Here is a 25,676-nt window from a genome sequence, read left to right on the forward strand (position 1 = left end):
TCAAATCATATTCATGCTCAACGCAAACACCAAATAACACTTATTTAGGTTCAACACTAATCCCGAAATTATAGGGAGTGTGCGATGATGATCATATCAATCTTGGAACCATTTCCAACACACATCGTCACTTCACCCTTAACTAGTCTCTGTTTATTCTGCAACTCCCGTTTCGAGTTACTAATCTTAGCAACTGAACTAGTATCAAATACTGAGGGGTTGCTATAAACACTAGTAAAGTACACATCAATAACATGTATATCAAATATACTTATGTTCACTTTGCCATCCTTCTTATCTGCCAATCACTTGGGGTAGTTCCGCTTCCAGTGACCAATCCCTTTGCAGTAGAAGCACTTAGTCTCAGGCTTAGGACCGGACTTGGGCTTCTTCACTTGAGTAGCAACTTGCTTGCTGTTCTTTTTGAAGTTCCCCTTCTTCTTCCCTTTGCCCTTTTTCTTGAAACTAGTGGTCTTGTCTACCATCAACACTTGATGTTTTTCTCGATTTCTACCTTCGTCAATTTCAGCATTATGAAGAGCTTGGGAATCATTTCCGTTATCCCTTGCATATTATAGTTCATCATGAAGTTCTACTAACTTGGTGATGGTGACTAGAGAATTCTGTCAATCACTATTTTATCTGGAAGATTAACTCCCACTTGATTCAAGCGATTGTAGTACCCAGACATTCTGAGCACATGCTCACTGCTTGAGCAATTCTCCTCCATCTTTTAGCTATAGAACTTGTTGGAGACTTCATATCTCTCAACTCGGGTATTTGATTGAAATATTAACTTCAACTCCTGGAACATCTTATATGGTCCATGACGTTCAAAACGTCTTTGAAGTCCCGATTCTAAGCTGTTAAGCATGGTGCACTAAACTATTAAGTAGTCATCATATTGAGCTAGCCAAACGTTCATAACGTCTGCATCTGCTCCTGCAATAGGTCTGTCACCTAGCGGTGCATCAATGACATAATTCTTCTGTGCAGCAATGAGGATAAACCTCAGATCACGGATCCAATCCGCATCATTGCTACTAACATCTTTCAACACAATTTTCTCTAGGAACATATCAAAATAAACACAGGGAAGCAACATCGCGAGCTATTGATCTACAACATGATTTGCAAAATACTACCAGGACTAAGTTCATGATAAATTTAAGTTCAATTTAATCATATTACTTACGAACTCCCACTTAGATAGACATCCCTCTAATCCTCTAAGTGATCACGTGATCCAAATCAACTAAACCATGTCCGATCATCACGTGAGATGGAGTAGTTTCATTGGTGAACATCACTATGTTGATCATATCTACTATATGATTCACGCTCGACCTTTCAGTCTCCATGTTCCGAGGCCATATCTGTATATGCTTGGCTCGTCAAGTATAACCTGAGTATTCCGCGTGTGCAACTGTTTTGCACCCGTTGTATTTGAACATAGAGCCTATCACACCCGATCATCACGTGGTGTCTCAGCACGAAGAACTTTCGCAACGGTGCATACTCAGGGAGAACACTTCTCGATAATTAGTGAGAGATCATCTTAAAATGCTACCGTCAATCAAAGCAAGATAAGATGCATAAAATATAAACATCACATGCAATCAATATAAGTGATATGATATAGCCATCATCATCTTGTGCTTGTGATCTCCATCTTCGAAGCACCGTCGTGATCACCATCGTCACCGGCGCGACACCTTGATCTCCATCGTAGCATCGTTGTCGTCTCGCCAATCTTATGCTTCCACGACTATCGCTACCGCTTAGTGATAAAGTAAAGCATTACAGCGCGATTGCATTGCATACAATAAAGCGACAACCATATGGCTCCTGCCAGTTGCCGATAAGTCGGTTACAAAACATGATCATCTCATACAATAAAATTTAGCATCATGTCTTGACCATATCACATCACAACATGCCCTGCAAAAACAAGTTAGACGTCCTCTACTTTGTTGTTGCAAGTTTTACGTGGCTGCTACGGGCTTAAGCAAGAACCAATCTTACCTACGCATCAAAACCACAACGATAGTTTGTCAGGTTGGTGCTGTTTTAACCTTCGCAAGGACCGGGCGTAGCCACACTCGGTTCAACTAAAGTTGGAGAAACTGTCACCCGCTAGCCACCTTTGTGCAAAGCACGTCGGGAGAACCGGTCTCGCGTAGGCGTACGCGTAATGTCGGTCTGGGCCGCTTCGTCCAACAATACCGCCGAACCAAAGTATAACATGCTGGTAAGCAGTATGACTTATATCGCCCACAACTCACTTGTGTTCTACTCGTGCATATAACATCAACACATAAAATCTAGGCTCGGATGCCACTGCTGGGGAACGTAGTAATTTCAAAAAAATTCCTACGCACACGCAAGATCATGGTGATGCATAGCAACGAGAGGGGAGAGTGTGATCTACGTACCCTTGTAGACCGACAGCGGAAGCGTTAGCACAACGCGGTTGATGTAGTCGTACGTCTTCACGGCCCGACCGATCAAGCATCGAAACTATGGCACCTCCGAGTTTTAGCATACGTTCAGCTCGATGACGATCCCCGGACTCCGATCCAGCAAAGTGTCGGGGTAGAGTTCCGTTAGCACGACGGCGTGGTGACGATCTTGATGTACTACCATCGCAGGGCTTCGCCTAAGCACCGCTACATTATTATTGAGGATTATGGTGGAAGGGGCACCGCACACGGCTAAGAATATGATCACGTCGATCAACTTGTGTCTTTGGGGTGCCCCCTACCCCTGTATATAAAGGAGCAAGGGAAGGTGCGGCCGGCCAGGAGGAGGGCGCGCCAGGAGGAGTCCTACTCCCACCGGGAGTACGATTCCCCCCCCCTTTCCTAGTTGGAATAGGATTCGGGAGGGGGAAAGAGGAGAGAGAGAGGGAAGGGGGGGGCGCCGCCCCCCTCTCCTTGTCCTATTCGGACTAGGGGGGGGGGAAGGGCGCGCGGCCCAGCCCTGGCCACCTCTCCTCTCTTCCACTAAAGCCCACTAAGGCCCATATACCTCCCGGGGGGTTCCGGTAACCTCCCAGTGCTCCGGTAAAATCCCGATTTCACCCGGAACACTTCCGATATCCAAATATAGGCTTCCAATATATCAATCTTTATGTCTCGACCATTTCGAGACTCCTCGTCATGTCCGTGATCACATCCGGGACTCCGAACAAACTTCGGTACATCAAAATGCATAAACTCATAATATAACTGTCATCAAAACCTTAAGCGTGCGGACCCTACGGGTTCGAGAACAATGTAGACATGACCGAGACACGTCTCCGGTCAATAACCAATAGCGGAACCTGGATGCTCATATTGGCTCCCACATATTCTACGAAGATCTTTATCGGTCAGACCGCATAACAACATAGGTTGTTCCCTTTGTCATCGGTATGTTACTTGCCCGAGATTCGATCGTCGGTATCTCAATACCTAGTTCAATCTCGTTACCGACAAGTCTCTTTACTCGTTTCGTAATACATCATCTCGCAACTAACTCATTAGTTGCAATGCTTGCAAGGCTTATGTGATGTGCATTACCGAGAGGGCCCAGAGATACCTCTCCGACAATCGGAGTGACAAATCCTAATCTCGAAATACGCCAACCCAACATTTACCTTTGGAGACACCTGTAGAGCTCCTTTATAATCACCCAGTTACGTTGTGACGTTTGGTAGCACACAAAGTGTTCCTCCGGCAAATGGGAGTTGCATAATCTCATAGTCATAGGAATATGTATAAGTCATGATGAAAGCAATAGCAACATACTAAACGATCGGGTGCTAAGCTAATGGAATGGGTCATTTCAATCACATCATTCTCCTAATGATGTGATTCCGTTAATCAAATGACAACACATGTCTATGGTTAGGAAACATAACCATCTTTGATTAACGAGCTAGTCAAGTAGAGGCATACTAGTGACACTTCGTTTGTCTATGTATTCACACATGTATTATGTTTCCGGTTAATACAATTTTAGCATGAATAATAAACATTTATCATGAAATAAGGAAATAAATAATAACTTTATTATTGCCTCTAGGGCATATTTCCTTCACTAGGGTGCATCATCTACTTGGCCTATAAGATATGTATATTTAGTAGATCCATGTAAACCAACTTGGGCCCATGTAACCCTACCCCTCATCCACATATATAAGGGAAGGTAGGGGCCTCCCGATTGGCAGGATGAATACACATCCTCATACACCATACGTGCTTAGTGCTCACGTGCACAAACCTTAGATCTCATATGAGACAACCATCAATAATCATCCAATCAAACATGAGTAGGGTTTTATTCTCCCCCATGAGAGCCTGAACCTGGGTAAATCCTATCTCGTGTGCACCCATCTGGATTCTCTATGTGTACACTGTCCCATGATTATTATTGCCGAGAATTACACCAACGGGGGTGGGGGGGGGGGGGTTGGGGGGAGACAGTGATATTCTCTCAGTGACATGTGAGCTTTACTATGAGATCCAAATCCACACTTTGCATAAGTTGAGGAACTAAAAATGCCCTTTACTCTAGTAGAAAAGAGTAAAAATGTATTGAGACTACGGTGGAACGCATGTAAGTGCGAAAAGTAGAAGGAAAACACAAAATAGACACAAGATGTAGAGTGTCACTCTCGTTTCTATTATTCAGTATCTATAGATAGAATAGGTGTGTACAATTGCAAACCTACCCTTTCTATATATTGACTTGATAAAGGGAAAGCCTGCCCATGGGGTCGGTTTTCTAACGCCCCCTTGGACTGTTACTCATAGTATCTCTAAGCCCAGTAAAACTCTCAAAACCCTTCCATGAAAAATAAATAGAGAAAGGGTATTGCACCAATTTCCTCATTAAAAACCTTCATTTATAAACTTTAGGAGAACTCAAAGAGGGCAAAATAGTACAATCCGATCCTTCATATGAAGTTTCTCTCTCCAAGTACCACAATCTTTAAGTCTTCTCGTTCAAATTCCTTGAGCACATCTTCGAGTGTGATAGTAGGAGTGACTTACTGAATAGATCACTTAGTGAATAGATGTGCAGATTATTACATCACTTAGTATGTAGTACTTTTCAATCATTCATCCATTTGCAATTCATGATTATAGCAGAACTCTGGATCAACATGTTTCTTGAAGCGACTTCGCATAGCCTGCTCTAGACGTCTGTAACGTATACTTTATTACATATCTGGATAATTTTTGGTGCCTTCTGGACATCAAGCGACCCGATTCTCACATGTGGTATGCCATTCTCATGAGTCATCCACATTCTGGTGATGCTCTCTATACAGTGTGATTGCCCCTTTGTGAATACTAAATTATGTTTTAGTATTTTACGGGAGTATGCAGTTCCTTCCTATATATGTACTCTTGAAGTGCCTGGTCTCCATGTAAACAGCTCATGCATGTGACTGCAAATCCCACTATGGCTACTTATTTTTATTCATTCAATAGAGTGGTTAATAATTTATGTATGTTTAAAGATATCGAAGCAATATTCTTCATGCCTTCCTAATGCTATTTAGTAAGATCTGCACTGTAACTCACTCAACATGTTCACTACAAATGTGACGAGGTGATTCATGCCGAAGACCGTTGTAGTGTTTTCCTCCCCCGCCTCTAGGCTTGTATAAACCTTTACCACAATGTTTAAAAACCCTTCGGGATTTGAAGTGGGTATGGTTCATTATGACCAGATCTTTTCAACACTTTCGATTTGTGTTCATAGATTATCACACCGATATTTCTTTGAGAATGTTTGATATCCAAGATTATCACATAAATTATCACACTGACATTTCTTCGAGAAGGGGAGCCTTAGCGCAGTAGTAAAGCCGTTGCCTTGTGATCATAAGGTCACGGGTTCAAGTCCTGGAAACAGCCTCTTGAAGAAATGTAGAAAAAAACTGCGTACAATAGACCCAAAGTGGTCAGACCCTTTCCCGGACCCTACGCAAGCGGGAGCTACATGCACCGGGCTGCCCCTTAATGTTGATATCCAAGCCAAGGTAATATTCAGTTCTGCCAGAACATTCTATTCTAAACTCATTTCTCAGTGTGAGTCTGCTTCTTCTAGCGCATCCGTGTGGACAACTTCTTTTTGGTCATGTCTTCGTACTTTGATGGATTTCAGTCATCTTCTTACACGGTGCATCACTAATACACTTTTAATGATCATTTGAAGGGTTGTGTTATTTGAAGGGTTGTGTTATTTGTTTATTCCCGTGGTCGTCTTAGATCATGAATTCATGATGAACTTAATCTTACCATCCCTTCGCAATGCCGCTTTCTTCGCTTTTATGTCATGTTTCTTCACAGTTATGCCATTTTCTCATTGTTGAGGGGATCTACAATTTCTGCACCACCTTATCTTTTGCATCTATTAATTGATTCCTCTTGTTATTGTTGCCAAACTTCAGCATTTCATTGCCGATGATAGAATCGACAACTACAACAGCAGGCTGCTTGTGGGGCGAGATTGAGCATGGGGCAGAACTTGATGGGGGTATGCATGAAGGTATACATCCTGGAGCACAAGGAGAGGCCTAACACCAACAACAATAAAACAAAGTAACAGGAATGCCGAATGCTTGCCCAGTGAGGCCAATAGTTGAGGTACCTACTCCATGACACATACTACTTGTGAAAAATCATCAATAATGAGCCTCTCACAGATTTACATCACGTGTGTTTTTTTAGTGCTGCATGGTCTTTTTATTTGATCGGTCACAATTGTAATTGCGTGTAGAAGCAAAATGTCAAACAGAGGATATATGATCAGAAATAAGAGCATGAACCCCGCAAAAAAAAGAGCATGAACATGAAAACAACGAATAATTTCTTGACCACTTTAGCTCCCAATTTTCCATGATCCCACCAACTGGTATATAAATGAACTAATAGGAGACATCTTACTTTACCAATTTTAAACTAACACTTCCAATTCAATTCACTAGTATTAACACCATAAACATCTATATATGTTACAAAGACAGTCGATCAGTCTAAACAAGAACTCATGAGAAAAAGCAATTTCGCCATTTTGCACATGGAATCCTTTATACACACACCGGTATCCCGATGAAGACCTGATATGCACCATAAAACCAGCTGTGATCCACAAACTGATAACGATGATAAAAGGCCGCCACAAAATAGATATCTAGCCTTGGCGTTTCAAAGCATATATCAATTCCTGTCAAGCGGCAATTAAAGGGAAAAAATGCAAGGTTACAAGATGGCACAACAATGAGCAAATAAATGACAGCTAAACTCATTTCAAGGTTGGTTCTTACCAGATCACCATTACCAGAGGCAAATGAAGGGTGAAGGTCCAACAGAAGCTCGTCTTCCCTCAATCTTTCCAAGCCATCAAAGAGAGACAGTTTTGTCTCAGCAGAACCAGAGTCCTTCACTGCAACACTTCTATTGTGGAGGTCCACCCTTATATACATCTCAAGTTCTTCAACTTGCCGAGACAACTGAAGAGCAATGAACTGAAAACACGAAACGCTTTTGGTTATTTGATTTTAACTACATGGACCAAAGCTGCCCAAAAGTTTAAAACTGAAGAGAGGCTTGCAAACAATCACCTGTAGAAGATGTCGAATGGACACCCTTGGTCGACAACTTAGATAGGGCTTTTCCAAGTTAGGCATTGTTTGTCCATCAAGAGGAAGAAGAACAAGATACAAGTTGAACTGCAAGAATATTTTATTTTTTATAAAACATGAAAAATAATGTGAAACAGTTTAATGCAGATCTACATGAGCAGAACTACTAGAACAAGAAAAATAGGAGAGGAATGCATTGCAGAGGAATGCTCATACTATGCAGAAAAGGCTAGCACCACTATTTATGCATGACCACATAGGGCATGCTCAGGAAAGTTTTACTTTTGTCCCTCTTTGAAGTGTCCCTTTTGCAACTGCTTCCAGTTTTTCAGTAATTTCTTGATTATAAATGCCAAAATTTATGCCCAGGAAAAATAATGTGGAATTTATATAATTGCGCATGCGGCTCTATTGTACCTCCTTGTTTTCATCAGTTGCACGGAGGTGGTCCACCAACTTCGCGAAACGCCCACCCTTCCCCAGCCTGCCGTTTGTTCCACCAACATTGTTGTACCGAGTTTGGCTTCTTGTGCCATTTTTTCCCCATGCGAGCATCTCACCCCGCAATGGAGAGGTGGTGAAACCTTCTTTCAGAGATACTACTTCGTCATTCTCCTCAGATCCGTGGTCACTACTGCCAATGGTTCTAGCAGGAGAAGGTGTTGGTGCAGGCCTTTTTCTACCTCTTTTCTGCCTTGAATCTGGAGAGTGGTTATCAGGAGAAGGCAACTCTTTGCTCTCAACATTAGCATTTTCTTCTTCTCTATCCTCATCATCAGAGCCAGTAGGGGCAATATCACGAGCAACCGTTCTACCTCTCCCACGGGTACGCACATTTCTCCTGTACTTCCTTGCAAAAACATTGGCAGTAGCTTTTGCCGTAGGACGCTTCTTACCGAGGGCCTCCGACTGCTTTCGAATCATCTCCTCGATGGTTGCTTGAATCTTCCATCAAAAAAGTGATATCAATGATAAAATAAAAACGAGAAGGAAGATAAATACTGCATGAGAAGATGTGAAACGCAGTGCTGTAGCTATTACTTATTACCCAGCAGATAAACTTACCTTCTTATTCCGAGTCCTCTCCTCTTCACCGAAAGCAAGTTCCTGAAGCCTCAAGTATATGAGAACACCACAAGAAGAGCTAAATGGGCCTAAATAAGAATAAAAAAAGTTGACGATGTAACATAGACATCACCTCTTCCTCGTACTTATCGATATCTGGATACAAGGTTGCAATAAGTGCATCATAATTAGGATCATCCCTCAAAGAACGTCGACTTGCACAATGAGTACGGCAGGCTGGACACTCATTATTTCTGCAAAATAAGTTTGTACTGTCAAACGAGGAATGGTTTATTTTATGTTTTTTAAAACAAAATTAGGCTGTGTATTTCACATTGTCAATATTGATAACGTGACAAGCTTGTAGATAAATGATGTTTAGCAGCATACCCTAGCCTCATAGATTTATCAATGCAATCCCTGCAGAATCGGTGCAAACATTCCATAACCGTTCTTGTCTTCCGGATAATGCCTGCAAATTAAAGAATCAGACTTTTCATCTGTCATATCTGCATGTGACACAAAGTGACACATGTAGAGAAAAATGGAATCCATCCTCTAATCAAAATGACAACAGGTATATATACCTAAGCAGATTGGGCACTGGACTTCTTTTCGGATTTCTGCTAATTTCACGAGCACAAACCTGAGTAGAAAAAAGTAGTACATGTAAGGTTCAAGCTGTGTGAAACATCAAGTCTTTTATAGCATCTATCAACCTAAAAGATCTTGAATTTTTTGTTAAATAGTTCAACATAAAGCAGTAGCAATAGATCAAATAAGGTACGATATCAGACATAAAGAATAACAGATATGGTCTTGAGACCAATTCTGATCTACAACGCTGCTCCATATAAATTTCCATAGCATGTATATTTTCAATAGGACTGCTGTACTAGTAGGGAAAATCACACAAGGAAAAGAGGAGTCTGCACGTGAAACAAAATTAGAACTTAGAACACACACCTAAGCTGCTATAAAAAGATAATGTCAGAACAGCTAACTAGATAGTAAAGTAACATCAACAAAAATCGTCTAGGACAGCTAACAGACAATTTCAAATAGAAGTTCGCAAGCTATGCCAAATTATTAACATACAGCCGCCAGATAAGAGCAATGAAACTGCGGACCATTCTAACGTACAGAAAAAACCACGAGACAAGCAGAGCAGATGCAAGTGGTTAGCCGGTGACTCCAGTCCAGGCATAACAATGCAGCACTGGTAGCTTAGACAAGTGGGACTGAGAGCGAATACTATTCCAAGGAATCTCCTTCACGGGCTCACGGGCATGGCGTGGCGTGCAATATGATCGAAGCATGCATACCATCGAAGAGGTCGTATGCATAGCTCGCAGAAACAGGAAGGAAGACTGTTAGTTGACAAACATATGCTTGCATAGATAGGGTAGCGATACACGCTGGCCTGATCACCGAAGGAAGAAGCAACGATATTCGCCGCTCTGACGGTCTAACAGACTATCTGAGACCACCAGTTCCGGCGGAAACGTCAAGATTCACCGGCATGTGTGGGTGGGAACAGGATACGATGAGGGGGCTGGGACTAGGAGCATCAAGCATGGCCGCGCGAGCAGGCCGAAAGATAAATCGCGTAGACAGCCAGACGGGATCCACGAGACCGGAAGGCCGGGATAGGACCGGCCGGAGAGACCCCGGGGGAGGAAGGAAGACTCACCCGTCCATGTCGCCGTCGCTCTCCGACGACTCGCTGTCGCTGTACGCGCCGCCGCCGCCGCTCATCGCGCCCGAATCTGCCAGACCCACAAGAAACAGAACACGCACGCTTCTTAGCCATATTCACACGGGGCCATGCAGAACAGAACGCGGCAGCCCGCCTGCCTGCCAGCCAGATACGAGGGGCCCGGATGCGGTTAAGCTCACCGCCTGCGCGCTGCGGCTGCGGGTGCGGGTCGGTCGCCCGATTGGCGGCGCCTCCGGCCGGCGCCGGATGGAGCCCTCCTCCTCCCCCGCCGGCGGCGGCGGACGAGGGAGCGTCCGCCCCGTTGGCCCCGACGTGGTCGCGGGGTTTGGAGGAGGACGATGGCGAAGGGAGCTGGCGCTTCTGCGCGGGCATTCTGGCGTAGGATCCCGGCCCGCGGATCCCGGCGGTGGCCGCCCTCGCGAGGCGTGTGGGGGAGGGGCGGGGGATGTGGCGGTCGACGGGGAGGACGGGACGACTGGAAGGGAGAGAGAGGAGGGAGGTGGCCAGGCCAGGCCAGGTGGGTGCGGGACGGGAGGGCGGAGAAAGAGAGAGGAGGACCGGAAAATAAATAAGGAACTGGGGATGGATGGATGCGTGCTCGCGTTGTGCTCGGTCGTCTGAGGTATACTGCGTGTGGCGTGTGGGGCCTGGTGCTCGGGTCGCCTCCCTCCACCGCGGTCTGAGTCTGACTAGTTTGGCCTGGGGAACTGGGCGGGAGACCAGGGGCGAGGCCGGCAGCGAGCGACGCCAAGCACATGCACGCCGCCTCGCCTGCCGTGCTTCTGCTGGGCTCCTCTTCCTCCGACTGTAGCAAGCGCCTACGTGGGGACAAAGCGGAGGGCGGCCGTACTTCCATTCCATGCCGCTCGATTTGGCATAAGGTTGTTCCTGACATAGCTACAAGACTCGTCGGCAATCAGCTTCCCGAGCTACTACCACCCATCGTAGCCATATCACCGTCGTCGATCTTGTGCAGCCCGCGCATACGGCATAGCCCTTGGAGGCTCTGCCGCGGAGGCCGGCCGGCCGGCGCACCGCGCACCCTTCCCGCGCCTGGTGCCGTACTGCCTCATCGCCTTCCGGCGCTCGGCCAACCAAACCTCTTTGCCGATCGGCGGGAATCAAACAAGCTGAAGTTAGATCACACGCCGGGAAAACTCATCTCTGTCCTTTCATTTCGTAGAGCAAATGGAGAAGAAGCATCCAGCAGGGGACAGAGCAAGCTTATGTTTGACATAACTTGGAAGCCTAGGCAACAGGGTGCTGTCAAACTTTGATCGATAATGCAGAGGAAAAAAGTCGCCACAGTTAGCTACAGGAGACAGTTAGAGCGATCGAGCACTAGCCAGTGGATATAATAAATCTACGCGGTGAAATAGCAAGAGCAAGATGCAGTGTGGCTTCTAGTTCAGCACTTCATGCAGTATAGAACCAAATTTACACAGATGGAAGCAAGCAACTTCTATCGAAAAATCCTGCTTATAGAAATGCTATAACACTGGAGCCACAAAACGTTTACTCCTAGCTAATTCCTAAATGGAAAAGGATCCATCAGCATGGGATGGAAGAAACACGTCTAATCTAGGTATAAGAGGACCATGAAAGACAGCTAGCGGGTCATCCTACACTGCAAGGCATTGCGATTGACTCTACTCCGCACGGCATTGAAACTCACGAGTTATCTATCCTGTGGTGAACTATCGTGATAGTGAGGTCAGAGATTTTCTGGGCTCAAGAAGACTGCAACCTGTCAGGCCATTAAGCTGGTGCCAAAATGCGCGACAAGTGAAGTGACAACGATGTGCATTAGTTTTTCTAGTTGCGAATTGTCATCCCCTGATTGGTACCTTACAGTCTTGATTTCTTAAAATAAGAACTCGAGACCACATATATAATTCATGGTGGATAGAGCTGCAGAGGGAAATGAGTAGCTAGCTAACTGGCTATTCAACCGTAAGAAAAGAGAATAAGTTATGGATTCTCAGAAAGAAACTATTCCTAGCAGAAGACATGAACTGGGAGCTCAAAATAATACTGGTAGTAATAACATCGTAATCAACAAATCAGTGACTCTATGCAACGAGAAGTGGTCTTGCATTCAGGGTCAGGAACGCCAACGACAAGCAGGAGATCGATGTGCAATCAGCGTCTACGCCATGGCAGCATGACAGCAGCGGTCAAGGAGCAATGCTGCTCCTGGCATTCGCGGCCGCCGCTATGGTGTCCTGTCCTCGTGGCGAAAGCATGCAAGCCATCATGATGCCGGAGGCCTCACTGTTTATGCAAGGATCGACTATCTCGTGGCGATAGTCAGCTAGCCCAAAGACAACAGAGCGAAACACGAGCAATCGGAGCGATGCAATCGTGGAGCATCGCGGATGTATAAAATACCATCACTTTCGCTGAACTGACCAGCTAGACGGCCCATGTCTATCTCCTCGCCGGAGCCCGGAGGACAGCGGCGCAGCAGCAGCAGCAGCAGCGGGAGATAGCTAGCGCCTAGCGGGCGGCTGCACGAGAGATGAAGCGGCGAGGAGTTCGGATCGCCTTGAGTTGACGGGCACGCCAACATGGCCCAGCAGAGGAGAAGGGAGCAGGGGGCAGGGGCAGGGGCAGGGAAGGCTTACTCCTCGTCGCCGCCGCCGCCGTCGTCGTCGCCGGCGCTGAGGGACGAGTCGCTATCGTCGCCGCTCCCGTATCCTCCGCCGCGCCCGCCCTCCGCGTCGGGATCTGCGGAACCAATCAACCACGGACGAGACCCCTTAGAGATACGCACAGGCCGCGGCGCCGAACGCGATGCGCGTGGGCATCGAGCGACAGAGATACCGGCGGTGCCGTTCGTCTCACCGCCGTAGTGCGGCTCCCCGGGCGGCGCCGTCGCCCGACGCGCGGCGGGCCCGCCTCCCGACGGCCCATGCGAGGCCCCGCCCCGGCCGCGGCTGGCGGCGGCGTGGCGGGCCGCGGCGTGCCCGCGGGAGCCGTCGTCGGCAGAGGCGGGCGGCGGGAGCGGGCGCTTGTCGGCGGGCATTCCGGCCCCCGCCCCGGGGTTCTCGCCGCGGCTTTTCCCTCGCGGCCCGCGCGCGGGGCGTCGGGGGAGCGGGTGGTGGTTTCGTGGAGAGGGAGGACAGGGAGCGCAAAGAGGTGGGTGGAACTGCGGCAGGGCGAGGAAGGAAGGAAGGAAAGGCGAGGAGGGTCAGGGGCTCTCGTCTGTCAACCAGGCCGGGGACGCATTTTGTGCTGTGTTTTATTAGTGTGCCTGTGGCGTCTCTCTGCCTGGCCAGATTTGACGATCGGCGAGCGAGGAAGGGGCCGAGGAAGAAGCGGGCGGCGCACTGCACGGACGTGGTAGCCCGGCGGCACACGGCGGCGTGCCCTGCCGCCTTTGCGGAGATCCGGCTAGCCCTCGGGCATCACCTCGTGATTGGGGAGTTCTGTACTTCGACGCACGGTTGACAATTTGTGTAGTGTAGTTCTCAACGGCAGGACCTGGCTACGAATTCTTCTAGGGTTTCAGGTGCGGCCTAACCGATAACTTGCGTAGGGTTTTAAATACATAGGTATATACACCCGTAAAGAGCGTTTAGATCACTATTTTAGTCATCTATAAATACTCTTGTGTTTCTTTACAGAGGGAATATAATGTTAGGTGCTTACATAAGTTTATAAGCACCCGCACTCGACACAATGCTTCAAGAAGATCTGGTTTATTTTTTCTTTGCAAGCATTCTACAATGGGACGGGGTATTGTTTTTCTTATGTCTGTTGAAGATTGGCGAGGATATCATTTTTCTTATCAGACCCCGTACTTTGAAGGTTAATTTGAAAAATAAGTCATTTTTCATGAAGATTAATCAAACTCTTCCTTTTAAGTTATGTATCTAATTTCTATCAACACCACTAAATTTAGGGATGAAAGCGGAGCTGAATTCTCCATCCGTTTCCAGAAAATACGAGCGAAAATATGGAAACGGAAGCAAATACTTATCACCAAAGCAACATGTGTCCTCATCGTCACCCCGTTCTTCCCAAACATTCTACCTTATTAATCATGTTCCTGATGAGAATTTTACACATAGTATATCTTATTGTATATTCATGGTATACCATAATATTTATGCTCATATTAGCATTTTGATTTGCTCATTCATTTGTATTATCTTTATCGTTCAAGAGGTTTTCAGTTCTGACGAGCTTTCCCTATATATCGTGGGTCCACATGGTCTTCAGTATATTTGCTCCTGTCGCCGTCTACATTTGTATTTATTTTGAGATTTTGTATGTATTTCCTCTTTCACTAAAAATACGAAATAAATGTGCCAGCATTCGGCTCTGTTTGTTTTTGCTCGATTTTGATCTCTTGTTGCGTCAAGATAAATAATGATGTCTTAGAAGCTTTTAGGATTTCTATGAGGGGATTGGTGATATGCATAGACAACACTATGCCCTCATCACTCTTCTTAAAGTGTCTGGTGATGTCTTAAAAAAAGTGTCTGGTGTTGATAAGGTTCAGCAATTCAGACATGCATGTTTACTTAACTGCATATACATCAAGATATCCAAGGCTGTGACTATCAGGCTTGAGCCTTCTGGTAACAAGCTTAACCTAAATGTTCATGGTATAAACTTGCATAAGATTCTTTTTGGCCTGGTTGATGGTGCATTTCTATGTCTCTTGAAGATTGGTGAGGATATTGTTTCTCTTATCAGATACCTTACTTCGAAGGAAATTCAAAATATAATTCATTTTCCCATGGAGATTAAGCCCTTATGAGATATCTATCTAATTTCTATCAACACCACTAAAATTATGGATGAAAGCGGAGCTGAAACCTCCATCCGCTTCCGGAAAATATGAGATTGAGGGGAAATATGGAAACATAAATGGGTAGTTATCTACAAAACAACATGTGTCCTCCTCGTCATCTCCTTCTTTCCAAACATTGTACCTTATTAACTATGTTCCCAAAATGGTAATTTTATGCATAATAGTGTATCTTATTGTATATCCATCATATATCATAATATTTATACTCATATTAGCATTTGAATTTATTCGTTCCATTGTATTTTTCTTTATAGTTCAAGATGTTTTCAGTTTTGACGAGCTTTTCGCTATGTATCACGTGTATGCCTAGTATTCGGTTTATTTTCTCCTCGCGTTATCTAGTTTGTATTACTTTTTGAGATTTTTCTATTTATTTTCGCTTCCACTAAAAGTATGGAAATAAATGTGCCAGCGGTCGGCTCCATTTGCTTCTGCTCGATTTTCATCTCTCATTGCAACAAGATAAATAATGATGCCTTAGAAGCTTTTAGGAGTTATATGAGAAGATTGCTAATGTGCATATAGAGAACTATGCCACCATCACTCTTCTTAAGGTTAGTCATAGTGGAAGTAACTTAGGTAGTAACATAGCGCACTTCGAGAAATTTTTGCTTATGTGCCATGTAGTTAATGAGAAGTGGTAACATAATATGTTACTGTAACATAACGCTTCCCAAGACAAGATGAGTCTACAAGCCATTAAATGAAGCTACATATGACACTACGGAAATGAGAGGGCTGAGGAGATCAACAAGAGCAAGATGGTGATGCAAGGGGAAAATGGTTCACGTACAGGAAATGACTCAGGTTCTGGAAGTGAGAATAGGACTATGCAGAATAGTGGATGGCAAACTAACAAAAACTTGCCAAGAGATGGAGCAGATGCTGGTAAAATTGGGAACAATTTCAGACCTGGCTGCAATAAATGCAATGACCCCAGACATGTCACTAGAGACTGCAAGCTGGGCAACTGCATTTGTTTGTGGGAAGAACTCTCACATTACTGAAGAATGTGCATGGTTGAGGCAAATGAAGCATGTGCTCAAATTTTAGTGTTGCTAGTTCAAAACTCTAAGGAGGTCTTAAACATTGAGCAGACAAACCCAATGGCAATCATTAGAATTGTTTCTTGTGACATGAATGAAACTCGGTTTTTGGAGGGTTTTAACTATATGTTCAGCTGAAACTAGCAATGGAGATGTAAGAAGCAAGGAAAAATTATGAGATTTATCAATAAAGGTAGATTGGTTGAGTTGCAAAAGTTTGGTGATTTTAATTTGCTAGGAACCAAAGCCATCATAAATGTGGAAAATTGGACTTATGATACTCAGGCAGTGGGCAAACTACATACTGTGTTGGTCAGATTTGAAAAACTGCCATAGTGCTTCAGACATTTTTTTTGGATGTGAAGTTGCTGCTACTCTTGCGCCAGTGTTGGAGATTGATATGAGCACTATTTACCAGGAAAAAATTAGAGCCAAAGTGGGTGTGAGGGACTTTGAGAAGATACATGTTTATAATGAAGTAACTGATAAAGATTTGATGATCTCCATAATCTATCCTGGACTTGAGGAAGTTGTTGAGCATGGCTGGTATGATGAGTACAGGAAACACACTTTGATGGAGGAGCAAGATGATGTGGGTGATGATATGAGGGAAAAACTTAGAACTAGTGAAAGTGATGCTAAAAGTAACAAGGGAAACATTGCTTTAGGCAGTCTGGGTCTGAAACAATTTGAGGAATTAAAGAAAAGGAGTGAGGAGCTGCTGGAAGTTCAGAATAATTATCTGAGTGAGATGGAAAGAAGGAAAAGGGGGAAGCTGATTTGGAAAGAGTCATATTGAAACTTCAAGAGATGGAAGATGGACGAGACATGAGGCATGGAGATCTATGGAAGAGAAAAAGAATATAGTTTTGGATAAGGAGAAAAGCAAGCTGACTAAGATGACTTCCAAGCAACCAGAAATGATTGATAGATGTATGGAAAATTAGATCACATAGAAGAAATGGGCTTGGAGATAGAGGACTATAGTGAGAAAAACACTCTCAATGAGATCCATCCAAACACAACTGGGGTCAATGATGCTTATGTAGAGCCTGTGGATTACAATGCAAGTCATGATTCAGTGGAATCTTTTGGGACCAAGTTGGGAATCACTCAGAAAGAAGAGGTGGACAAGGAAAAGGAAAAGGAAGGGCCTACTGGAAGAAGTGACAAAAACTTAGACAAGAAGGATGCCAAGATTGAAGACCTGGCTAAAGTAAGGGAAGCTGAAAAGGACTACTATGGTAAGAATGATACACTTTCTTCTGAGAAAATTTCTTTTCTTGAAATGTCTATTAGGGGTTGGGGTTGATCTTAGTTGTTCTATTGAGATGATCAATCAAAATCTAGACCTGATTGCCAATATGGTACAGGCTAGAACAAATATATATCTACAAAACTTGGCCAATAATAAGAAGGAGAAAGAGACTAGCTCTCCAGGTCCATTGACGCTAGAGATGTTGTATCAGAGGTATGTTCTGACCAGGACCACTCTGATACAGAGATGGGAATGGATTATTATGATCATTTAAAATAAAAAAATCTAGCAAAAAAAAGATGAGAGGTGGCTCCCCATCTAATATTGGGGTGAAGCACACTATCTCCATTGGTGGAGCTAAGAAATTAAGAAAGAAAAAAACATGATATTTATGTTTTGGAATGTTAGGGGGATTGGGCAGGATGTTAAGAAACGATTTGTTAGGGAAAGCATTATAGATAAGAAGTTAGATTTTATTGGTCTACAGGAAACAATTAAAATTGATTTCTCTCCTAATGAGCTTCACAATTTACCTACTAGGAAAAACTTCATTTGGGAATGGATTGCTCCCAGAGGCAAATATGGTGGTATTTTGGTTGGTGTTAATAATGACTCTTTTGACATTGTTCATGTAGAAAAGGGAGTTCATTGTGTTAGGTTGCTTTTGTTTGACAAAAGTACTAAATTTCACTGGAATCTAGCGACAGTGTATGGTGATGCTCAGACTGATGGTCAAGCTTCCTTCCTAGCTGAACCATACATGATTTACCAGGATAACCCCCTGCCATGTGTGATTGGAGGGGATTTTAACATCATAAGGAACAGTTCTGGGAAAATAAACCTGGAGAAACAGATCAATGGAGCTTCATTTTAATGCAATAATTGAGCATGCTAGGCTTAGAGAGCTCCCTTTAAATGGTAGAAATTTTACTTGGGCTACTAATTTTCCTATCCCTACCTTTGAGAAATTAGATAGAGTATTAATCTGCCCTGATTGGGAAGATAAATACCCCCTTGCCTTGGTTTATGCATTAGAAAGGGAACTATCCGATCATACCCCACTAATTCTTGATACTGGTACTCACAAATCTCCCCCCATATTCAGATTTGAAAATTCCTCAATGCTGATGGAGGGGTTTAAAGAATTTGTTGAGAAACACTGGAACACAACCTATGTGGGATCTAGTTTGGATATTTTGCAAAAAAATTGAGATTGTTAAGACATAAAATTAGTGGATGGGTGTTGAATGCTAATGCTGCCTATAGAAAAAAGAAAAGGGAGTTATTAGATCAACTGAATGAGATAGACAAATGTGATGAGAACATTGGGTTGAGTGCCCATGAGAGAGAAAAACAAAATTATTTGAGAAGACAATTAAATGAACTTCTTAAACAATAAGAAGTAAAATGGCTCAAGAGATATAAGGACAGAGAAATTAAAGAGGGAGATTCTAATACTATATACTACCATGCTAAGGTCAATGGTAAGAGGAAAAGTATATTTTATCTCTGGAACAAGAGGAGGGAGTGGCCGAGGGAGAGGAAAATCATATGAAATATATCATTGATTTTTATGAAGGACTGTTTGGAAATGTTGAATGCTCTTCCATTGCTCTTAACATTTAGAATGCTGAAATAATTTCCTCTCAGGAGACCACTGACCTACTGAGATCTTTTTCCATGGAAGAATTGCATTCAGTAATTTTCTCTAGGGAAAAAACAGAAGTCGTGGCCCGGATGGGTTCCTAGTGGATTTCTATCAGCATTTTTGGGATATAATAAAATGGGATCTCAAGGCTTTGCTTGATGATTTCCATGCTGACAGAGTGGATCTTGATAGAACTAAATATGGGATTATTACTTTGGTCCCCAAAACAAAAGATGCTAAGCAAATTAAAAAATCCATACCCATATGTTTACTGAATGATAGTTTCAAAATAATTACCAAGGTCCTGATGAATAGGCTTAGCAAAGTGGTCGATCCAATTATATCTCCTATCCAAACTGCCTTTGTGAAAGGTATATATATATTTTGGAAGGCCTAGTGATTCTACATGAAGCTCTAAGCAGTATACATGTGAAAAAACAAAATGCAGTGTTGTTTAAGGTAGATTTATGAAAAAGCCTATGATAAAATCAAATGGCCTTTTGTACACAAAATGCTCAAAATTAAAAATTTCCCTGATAAGTGGTGTGACTGGGTGATGCACACCATGAGTGGGGGACAAGTGGGGATCAAAGTTAATGATAAAATTGGCCCTTTTTTTCAAAACATGCAAGGGGTTGACGCAGGGGTATTCTCTGTCTCCTCTATTATTTGATATGGCTGTTGATGCTCTGGCAATTATTTTAGATAAAGCTAGAATGGAAGGATTTATTAAAGGGGTGTTAACCGACTATCATGAAAATGGGTTAGCATGCTTCAATATGTTGATGATACCATTTTCTTGCTGCAAGATGATGATGATGATGATAGTGTCAGGAATTTTAAGTTTATCTTAACAACCTTTGAGCAAATGTCTGGCAGTATTAATTTCCATAAGAGTGAGATTTTCCCGTTTGGGGAAGCTACCAAGAAAGCTACATTGTATCAGGAAATCTTTACTTATGAATTGGGTGCAGTCCCTTTGAAATATTTGGGACTTCCTATTTCTAATGTTAGAATTAGAAATAAAATGTTGAAAATTATGAGTGAGAAAATTAAAAAAGGTGTTCTTGTTGTCAAGGGAGACTGCTCAACATAGCTGGGAGAGCCACATTGGTTCAATCCTGTCTGACTAACATTCCAATTTTCATGATGTCCTTTTACCCTCTCCCGGTTGGAGTTAGGAAAAAAGTTGACTTTTATAGAGCTAGATTGGTTTGGCTAGTCGATGAAGATAAGAAGAAGTATCATCTGGTTAACTCGAAAACTTGTTGTATGCCAAAACAACAAGGGGGCTTGGGGATTTTGAATCTAGAAGTCTTTAACAAAGCCCTACTTGCTAAATGGCTATGGAAATTGGAAAGCGAGGACGGTCCTAGGTAGAAAATTCTTACTGATAATTATGCAAAAAAATGTATTTCTGGGATTGTACATAAAGCTAGGGACTCTCAATTTTGGTCCAATCTTCTCAAAGAGAAGGATATATTTTACCAACATGTCAGAAAGTTTAGGCGATGGCAAAAAGACAAGGTTTTGGGAGGACTGGTGGGTAGGTAATAAACCTTTGAAAGATGCTTATCCTTCTCCCTATTTCATCAATAATGATCATGGCATCTCTGTTGATGATGCTATTAACAAAGGATGGAGTAAATTTTCCTTCCGAAAATCCTTGTATGGTGAATCAATAGATCCGCGGGCTAGTCCTAAAAGCATGTGTGAGGAAGTTCTGTTGCATGGGGGCAAGGATAAATATATGTGGATGCTCACCGCAGAAAGAAAACTTTTTGTTAAATCCTTATATCTTCATTTGATCAAAATTAATTGTGGTTCTCCTCGAAAAAATTGTTGAAGTCCAAAGTCCCAACGAAAATCAAATTTTGCCTATGGCTGCTGAACAGAAAAAGTATATTGACCAGAGATAATCTTTTAAAGAGGGGATGGAAAGGGGACAAAAATTTTCTATTTTTTGGAAAAGATGAGACCATTGGTCATCTTTTCTTCTCTTGCTCTGTTGCTAAACTCGTTTGGAACTTAATTAGATGTTCTTTATATGAGACTGATTCATGTTGATCTTAATGATTGTTTTGGGAGATGGATACATAGCTTCCCTAAAAATGATTACAAAAATTGGTTCTTGTAGGCACTTCAGCCTTGCTTTGGGCTATTTGGAGATGTCGTAATGATATCATTTTTATAGGAAAAAAAGAATGATCTTTTAGGATTGATTAAACTGATGTGCAACTGGATTTTGGACTGGGCTATGTTGCAGATAAAGGACCCAGGGGGGAAGCTTCTGATGCAGGGGGCAAGGTTAATAGAACAAGTAGCAAATGAAATCTATCGGGCTTCTCAAGGGTGGAGGTTTGGCATTCCAAGACCGGAGGAGGTCTAGTTGGGCGATCTCTGTGGAAGCTTTCTCTACTGTGTTGGGAGTTTTTCTTTTGCGCCCGGATTCGAACAGTAGGAGTAGTTGGTTATTTTTGTCCACTTTTCGTTTCTCAGGCCTAGTCTTGCTCTCGTGTGAGCTTAGAGCCTGGGCAGTGTGCTCTGTAATCGTGTTAGTCTGAGATTTGTGTAGTGGCGTTCGACTTGGCGAGACTTCCATGGGCCGAGGGCCCGAACTTTGTTGTTTCTTCTGCTTGGTTTCTATAAATGAAATCGGAGGGGAAACTCTCTTTTCCTTGGAAAGAAGGAAAAAACTATTCCTATAGGAGAAGTGAACTGGGTGCTCTTCAAAAGGGAGATGATTTGTGGCACGCAAGTGCGGAGGCACACATGTCCCTGATGTCTGCTTTTTTTGGCTTTTGATTTTCTAAGTTTTATATCTATTAAACAAAATTTTCAAATTAAATTATGTTTTCATATTCTTGTTTTTCGTGACCGGTGATTTAAGATAAGATCCATTTTGAATATACTTTAATGACTTAAAAAATATGTTAAGTTTTGTTGTTGAAACTTAGTACGTGCGACCGATAAAATCAACTATTTTGTGTCTACAACCGACATAAAAAATTGCTTGAAAATATACAGTTTGTCTAATTCACATCTGGATATTTTTTAAGAATGTCACATCTAAACTCCCACAAATATATAATGCAACAACAAGAAACAAAGAAAAACTAAGACAAAAAATAGACCACAAATAAAATGCACATCTCTAGATGTGTCCTAGACATACTTGAAAATATATCTTCGAAACTCATTGAAACTTGACAGTTTTAGATGCAAAAACCGTAAGTTTCACCGTTGGAACTTAATCTTTTGAGAGATTTTCTTTTTTTCTTTGAGCTAGAGAGATTTTCCTTCACTGTGCCCTCATGCGGGATTAAACTATTGCGTGAATCCCGAGGCAAAACGAGCGGGCTGCAGCCCCTGCGCATTTCCGCTCCTCAAAGCAACAGTAGTCACCCTGTAATCAACAAACCAACGGCTCGAGGCAACGAGAGCTGGTCTTGCATTCAACAGTGCTCGCTCCCTGTTAGCGATCCTGCAGGAACGCCAACGAAAGTAGGAGATGTGAAATCAGGCGGCTACGCCATGACAGCATGGCAACAGTGGTCAAGGGGCCATGCTGCTCCTGGCATTCACCACAGCCGGCGCTATGGCGTGCTCATGGAAACACACATGATGGCGAAACCATGCAGACACCTCACTGGGGATAGTCAGCTCGCCCAAAGACCGCAGATCACAGATCAAAACACAAACAATTGGAGCGATGCAATCGTCGAGCACCGCGGATGTATAGCATACCACCACTTTCCCTGAGCTCACCAGGTAGACGGCCATGTCTCATGCATCTCCTCGCCGGAGGCCAGCGTCACAGCAGCAGCAGAAAAGAGTTCGGATCGCCTTGCGGCACGCCTACATGTCCCAGCAGAGGAGAAGAGAGCAGGGGTCAGGGGCAGGGGCAGGGAAGGCTTACTCGTCCTCGTCGCCGGCGCTGAGAGACGACTCGCTATCGTCGCCGCTTCCGCCTCCTCCGCCGCGCCCACCCTCCGCGTCGGGATCTGCGTAACCAATCAAACCACGGACGAGACCCCTTTAGAGATGCCCACAGCCCATGGCACCGAACGCGATCGCACGACAGAGATACCGGTGGTGCCGTTCGTCTCACCGCCGTAGTGCCGCTCCCCCGGCGGCGCCCTCGCCCGACGCGCGGCGGGTCCGCCTTCCGATGACCCATGCGAGGCCCCGCCTCCGCCGCGGCTGGCGGCGGCGTGCCCGTGGGGGCCGTCGCCAGAGGTGGGCGGCGGGAGCGGGCGCTTGCCGGCGGCCATTCAGCCCTCCGGCCCGGGGCCTCGGGGTTCCGGCGGCGGCTTTCCCTTGCGACCTGCGGGGCGTTGGGGACCGGGTGGTGGTTTCGTCTGAGCTGTCTTTCAGGGACGCATTTTGTGCTGGAGTGTTTAGTGTGCGTGGGGCGTCTGCTGTGCCTGACCAGATTTGACGATCGCGCGAGAGACGAGCAGCCAGCGAAGAAGGAAGAAGCGGGCGGCGCACGGGACGTGGTGGTAGCCCGGCGGCCCACGGCCGCGTGCCCTGCCGTCTTTGCGGAGATGCGAGCCGTTGGCGATTTCGCATAACCCTCACCTCGTGATAAGTGAGAAGCATTTTTTAAGGGTGATATCAGTCAACAAAGCCTCAGCCAAGTGAGATAGTACTCCCTCCGTAAATTAATATAAGAGCGTTTAGGATACTAAAGTAATGATCTAAATGCTCTTATATTAGTTTACAGAGGGATTATATAAGAAGAAGAAAAAAATAAAAAAAATTATACAAATCTCTATGTAAGATCAATGGAATATAGTATGGGCCGAGACATAACGAAGTCTCAGTTGACTGAGACTTAACAAAATTGTTTTTTTAAAAGATCTAGCAATTGCTGGCCTTTTAATCGATTGTTAGTAGAAATCAGTGAAAAATACAAAGGTGGGGTGGATCCTAAGATCAGAAAGAGAAAGGAGAGAAAGTGACAAAAGGCCGGCCAAAATATGGCCAGCACCTACATTAGGTGATCTATTACGGTGGATCCCCGAAGGGGTTATCTAAGAATTTTGCTCCTGCTAAACGTCATAGCTCGATCACATTAGTGATCGCCTTGATGATATCTCTCGATGATGGCAGCTTATTCCGAAAGGTGAAGTTGTTGCCCTGTTGCCATAACTCCTAGCAAGTTAGAAGCGACATTGATCTTGTCCCTTTTTTCAACCTTGGATCGGCATTGTTGATGATGTCGTGCACGATCAAGTCGGTGGGCTTGTGTTGCCAATCATCCTTGGCCAAGAGGGAGGAGCATCCTTGTCGCTGGCCAACTGAGCTCTACACCTCAAGGGTAAGGGGACAACTCCAGAAAAGGTACTGGGAGGTTTCAAGATTGCGGACGAAAAGTTGGCAGAAGTAGCTATTGTCCCATCTACGCCGTTGCATCTGTCATTGCACCGAAGCCGGTTTTGAAGCATTAGCCAGGAGAACATCTTGATCTTGCCGGTAGTCCAAGTTTTCCAAATGACTTGGTCAAAATTTGAGCGCTCCCCCCCCCCCCCCCCCCCGCGAAACTGCATGTTGTATGCCGATTTCGCAGAATACAGGCCCGACTCATCTGTATCCCAATGGATTGTGTCCTGGACGCCTTCAGTTGTTGTGACAGTGTCTGCAGCAGTAATTCTCGTATGCATGGCTGGGAACCCGATTAGCAGGTCTTGCACGCGCCCATGGGCAAGGTCCTTGATCCAACTGCCATCAATCAGTGCCTCCATGACCGTCATGTTCTTCTGTCTTGAGCGCTTGAACGACGTGGGGAAGCTTTGGGCAAGCGTTCCTGAACCCATCCAGGAGGAGTACCAGAATGATGTCGTTGCCCCATTGCCGGTCGTCATCGTTGTTGCTGCCGTGAATAAAGCCATGTCGTCCTTATCATAGGGTGCCTCGTCCCCACCCATGGGCGTTGGCTACCGCCAAGCAATCCATAGCCATCTTAGGCGCAATGCGTGGCTGAAGCGTTGCAGGATGCCCAGCCCACCGTGGGTTGTCGGTGAACAGACTACCGGTCATTTGACCTTGTAGCTTCCACCAGAGATCTCCTCGTCTTGCTTCCAGGGAAAACATTGTCTGCTTTTGTCGATTTCCTTGAACAACTTCTTCGGTGTTCGTAGTATGGTGGGTGTGAAAGTTGGAATTGCACTCACCATGCATCAGACTAGCACCCACCGACTGGCGATCGGCGTCGACCTACCTTTCCAGCCTGCCAACCTAGCTCTAATTCCGTCGATGATGGACTGAAGATGCACTAGCTGTAGTCTAGATGTTGTGAATGGAAGCCCTAGGTATTCTACTGGGAAGGTAGCTATTAATCCCCTGAAACTTTGCAAGACCTCCTCAAGGTTGATCTCCTCACGTATAGGGGCGGTTGAGGATTTCTCGGGGCTTATGCATAGGCCGGCGGCATCCCCAAAGTCTCACAGAATGCCCATTATGGTCA

General features: G+C 44.4%; 1 protein-coding gene across 4 annotated transcripts; it reads right to left on the minus strand.

The window, feature by feature from the left end:
* Nucleotides 1-6,850: 6,850 nt before the first annotated feature.
* LOC147980500 (putative E3 ubiquitin-protein ligase RING1b) lies at nucleotides 6,851-13,653 on the minus strand. 4 transcript variants are annotated; one of them, XM_087547710.1, is made up of 10 exons: nucleotides 13,275-13,652; nucleotides 13,055-13,157; nucleotides 9,295-9,353; nucleotides 9,098-9,179; nucleotides 8,841-8,961; nucleotides 8,708-8,749; nucleotides 8,060-8,587; nucleotides 7,622-7,729; nucleotides 7,325-7,525; nucleotides 6,851-7,224 (listed from the first exon to the last, which is right to left on the minus strand). In XM_087547710.1, the coding sequence occupies exons 1-10, from the start codon at nucleotides 13,453-13,455 to the stop codon at nucleotides 7,192-7,194; spliced, it is 1,458 nt and encodes a 485-aa protein (XP_087403836.1). In that variant the 5' UTR covers nucleotides 13,456-13,652; the 3' UTR covers nucleotides 6,851-7,191. The 4 variants fall into 4 exon arrangements, with proteins under 4 accessions (XP_087403836.1, XP_087403835.1, XP_087403833.1 ...); XM_087547709.1 differs by having other exon boundaries at nucleotides 13,254-13,652; XM_087547707.1 differs by lacking the exons at nucleotides 13,055-13,157; nucleotides 13,275-13,652 and adding exons at nucleotides 10,401-10,476; nucleotides 10,607-10,989.
* Between the last annotated feature and the right edge of the window lie 12,023 nt (nucleotides 13,654-25,676).

The sequence above is a fragment of the Triticum urartu genome, chromosome 3A (assembly GCF_056163025.1).
Source record: "Triticum urartu cultivar PI428250 chromosome 3A, HENAU_Tu73, whole genome shotgun sequence".
Classification (NCBI taxonomy): Eukaryota; Viridiplantae; Streptophyta; class Magnoliopsida; order Poales; family Poaceae; genus Triticum; species Triticum urartu.

Bases quoted from the DNA above. Each gene is read 5' to 3' on its own strand.
- LOC147980500 (XM_087547708.1), bottom strand. From the start codon at position 13,455: ATGCCCGCCGACAAGCGCCCGCTCCCGCCGCCCGCCTCTGCCGACGAC. The intron at 8,750-8,840 runs GTGATGTCTATG...TTGAGGCTTCAG, and splicing joins TCGATAAGTACGAGGAAGAG to GAACTTGCTTTCGGTGAAGA. The intron at 7,730-8,059 runs GTACAATAGAGC...ATATTCTTGCAG, and splicing joins CAACTGATGAAAACAAGGAG to TTCAACTTGTATCTTGTTCT.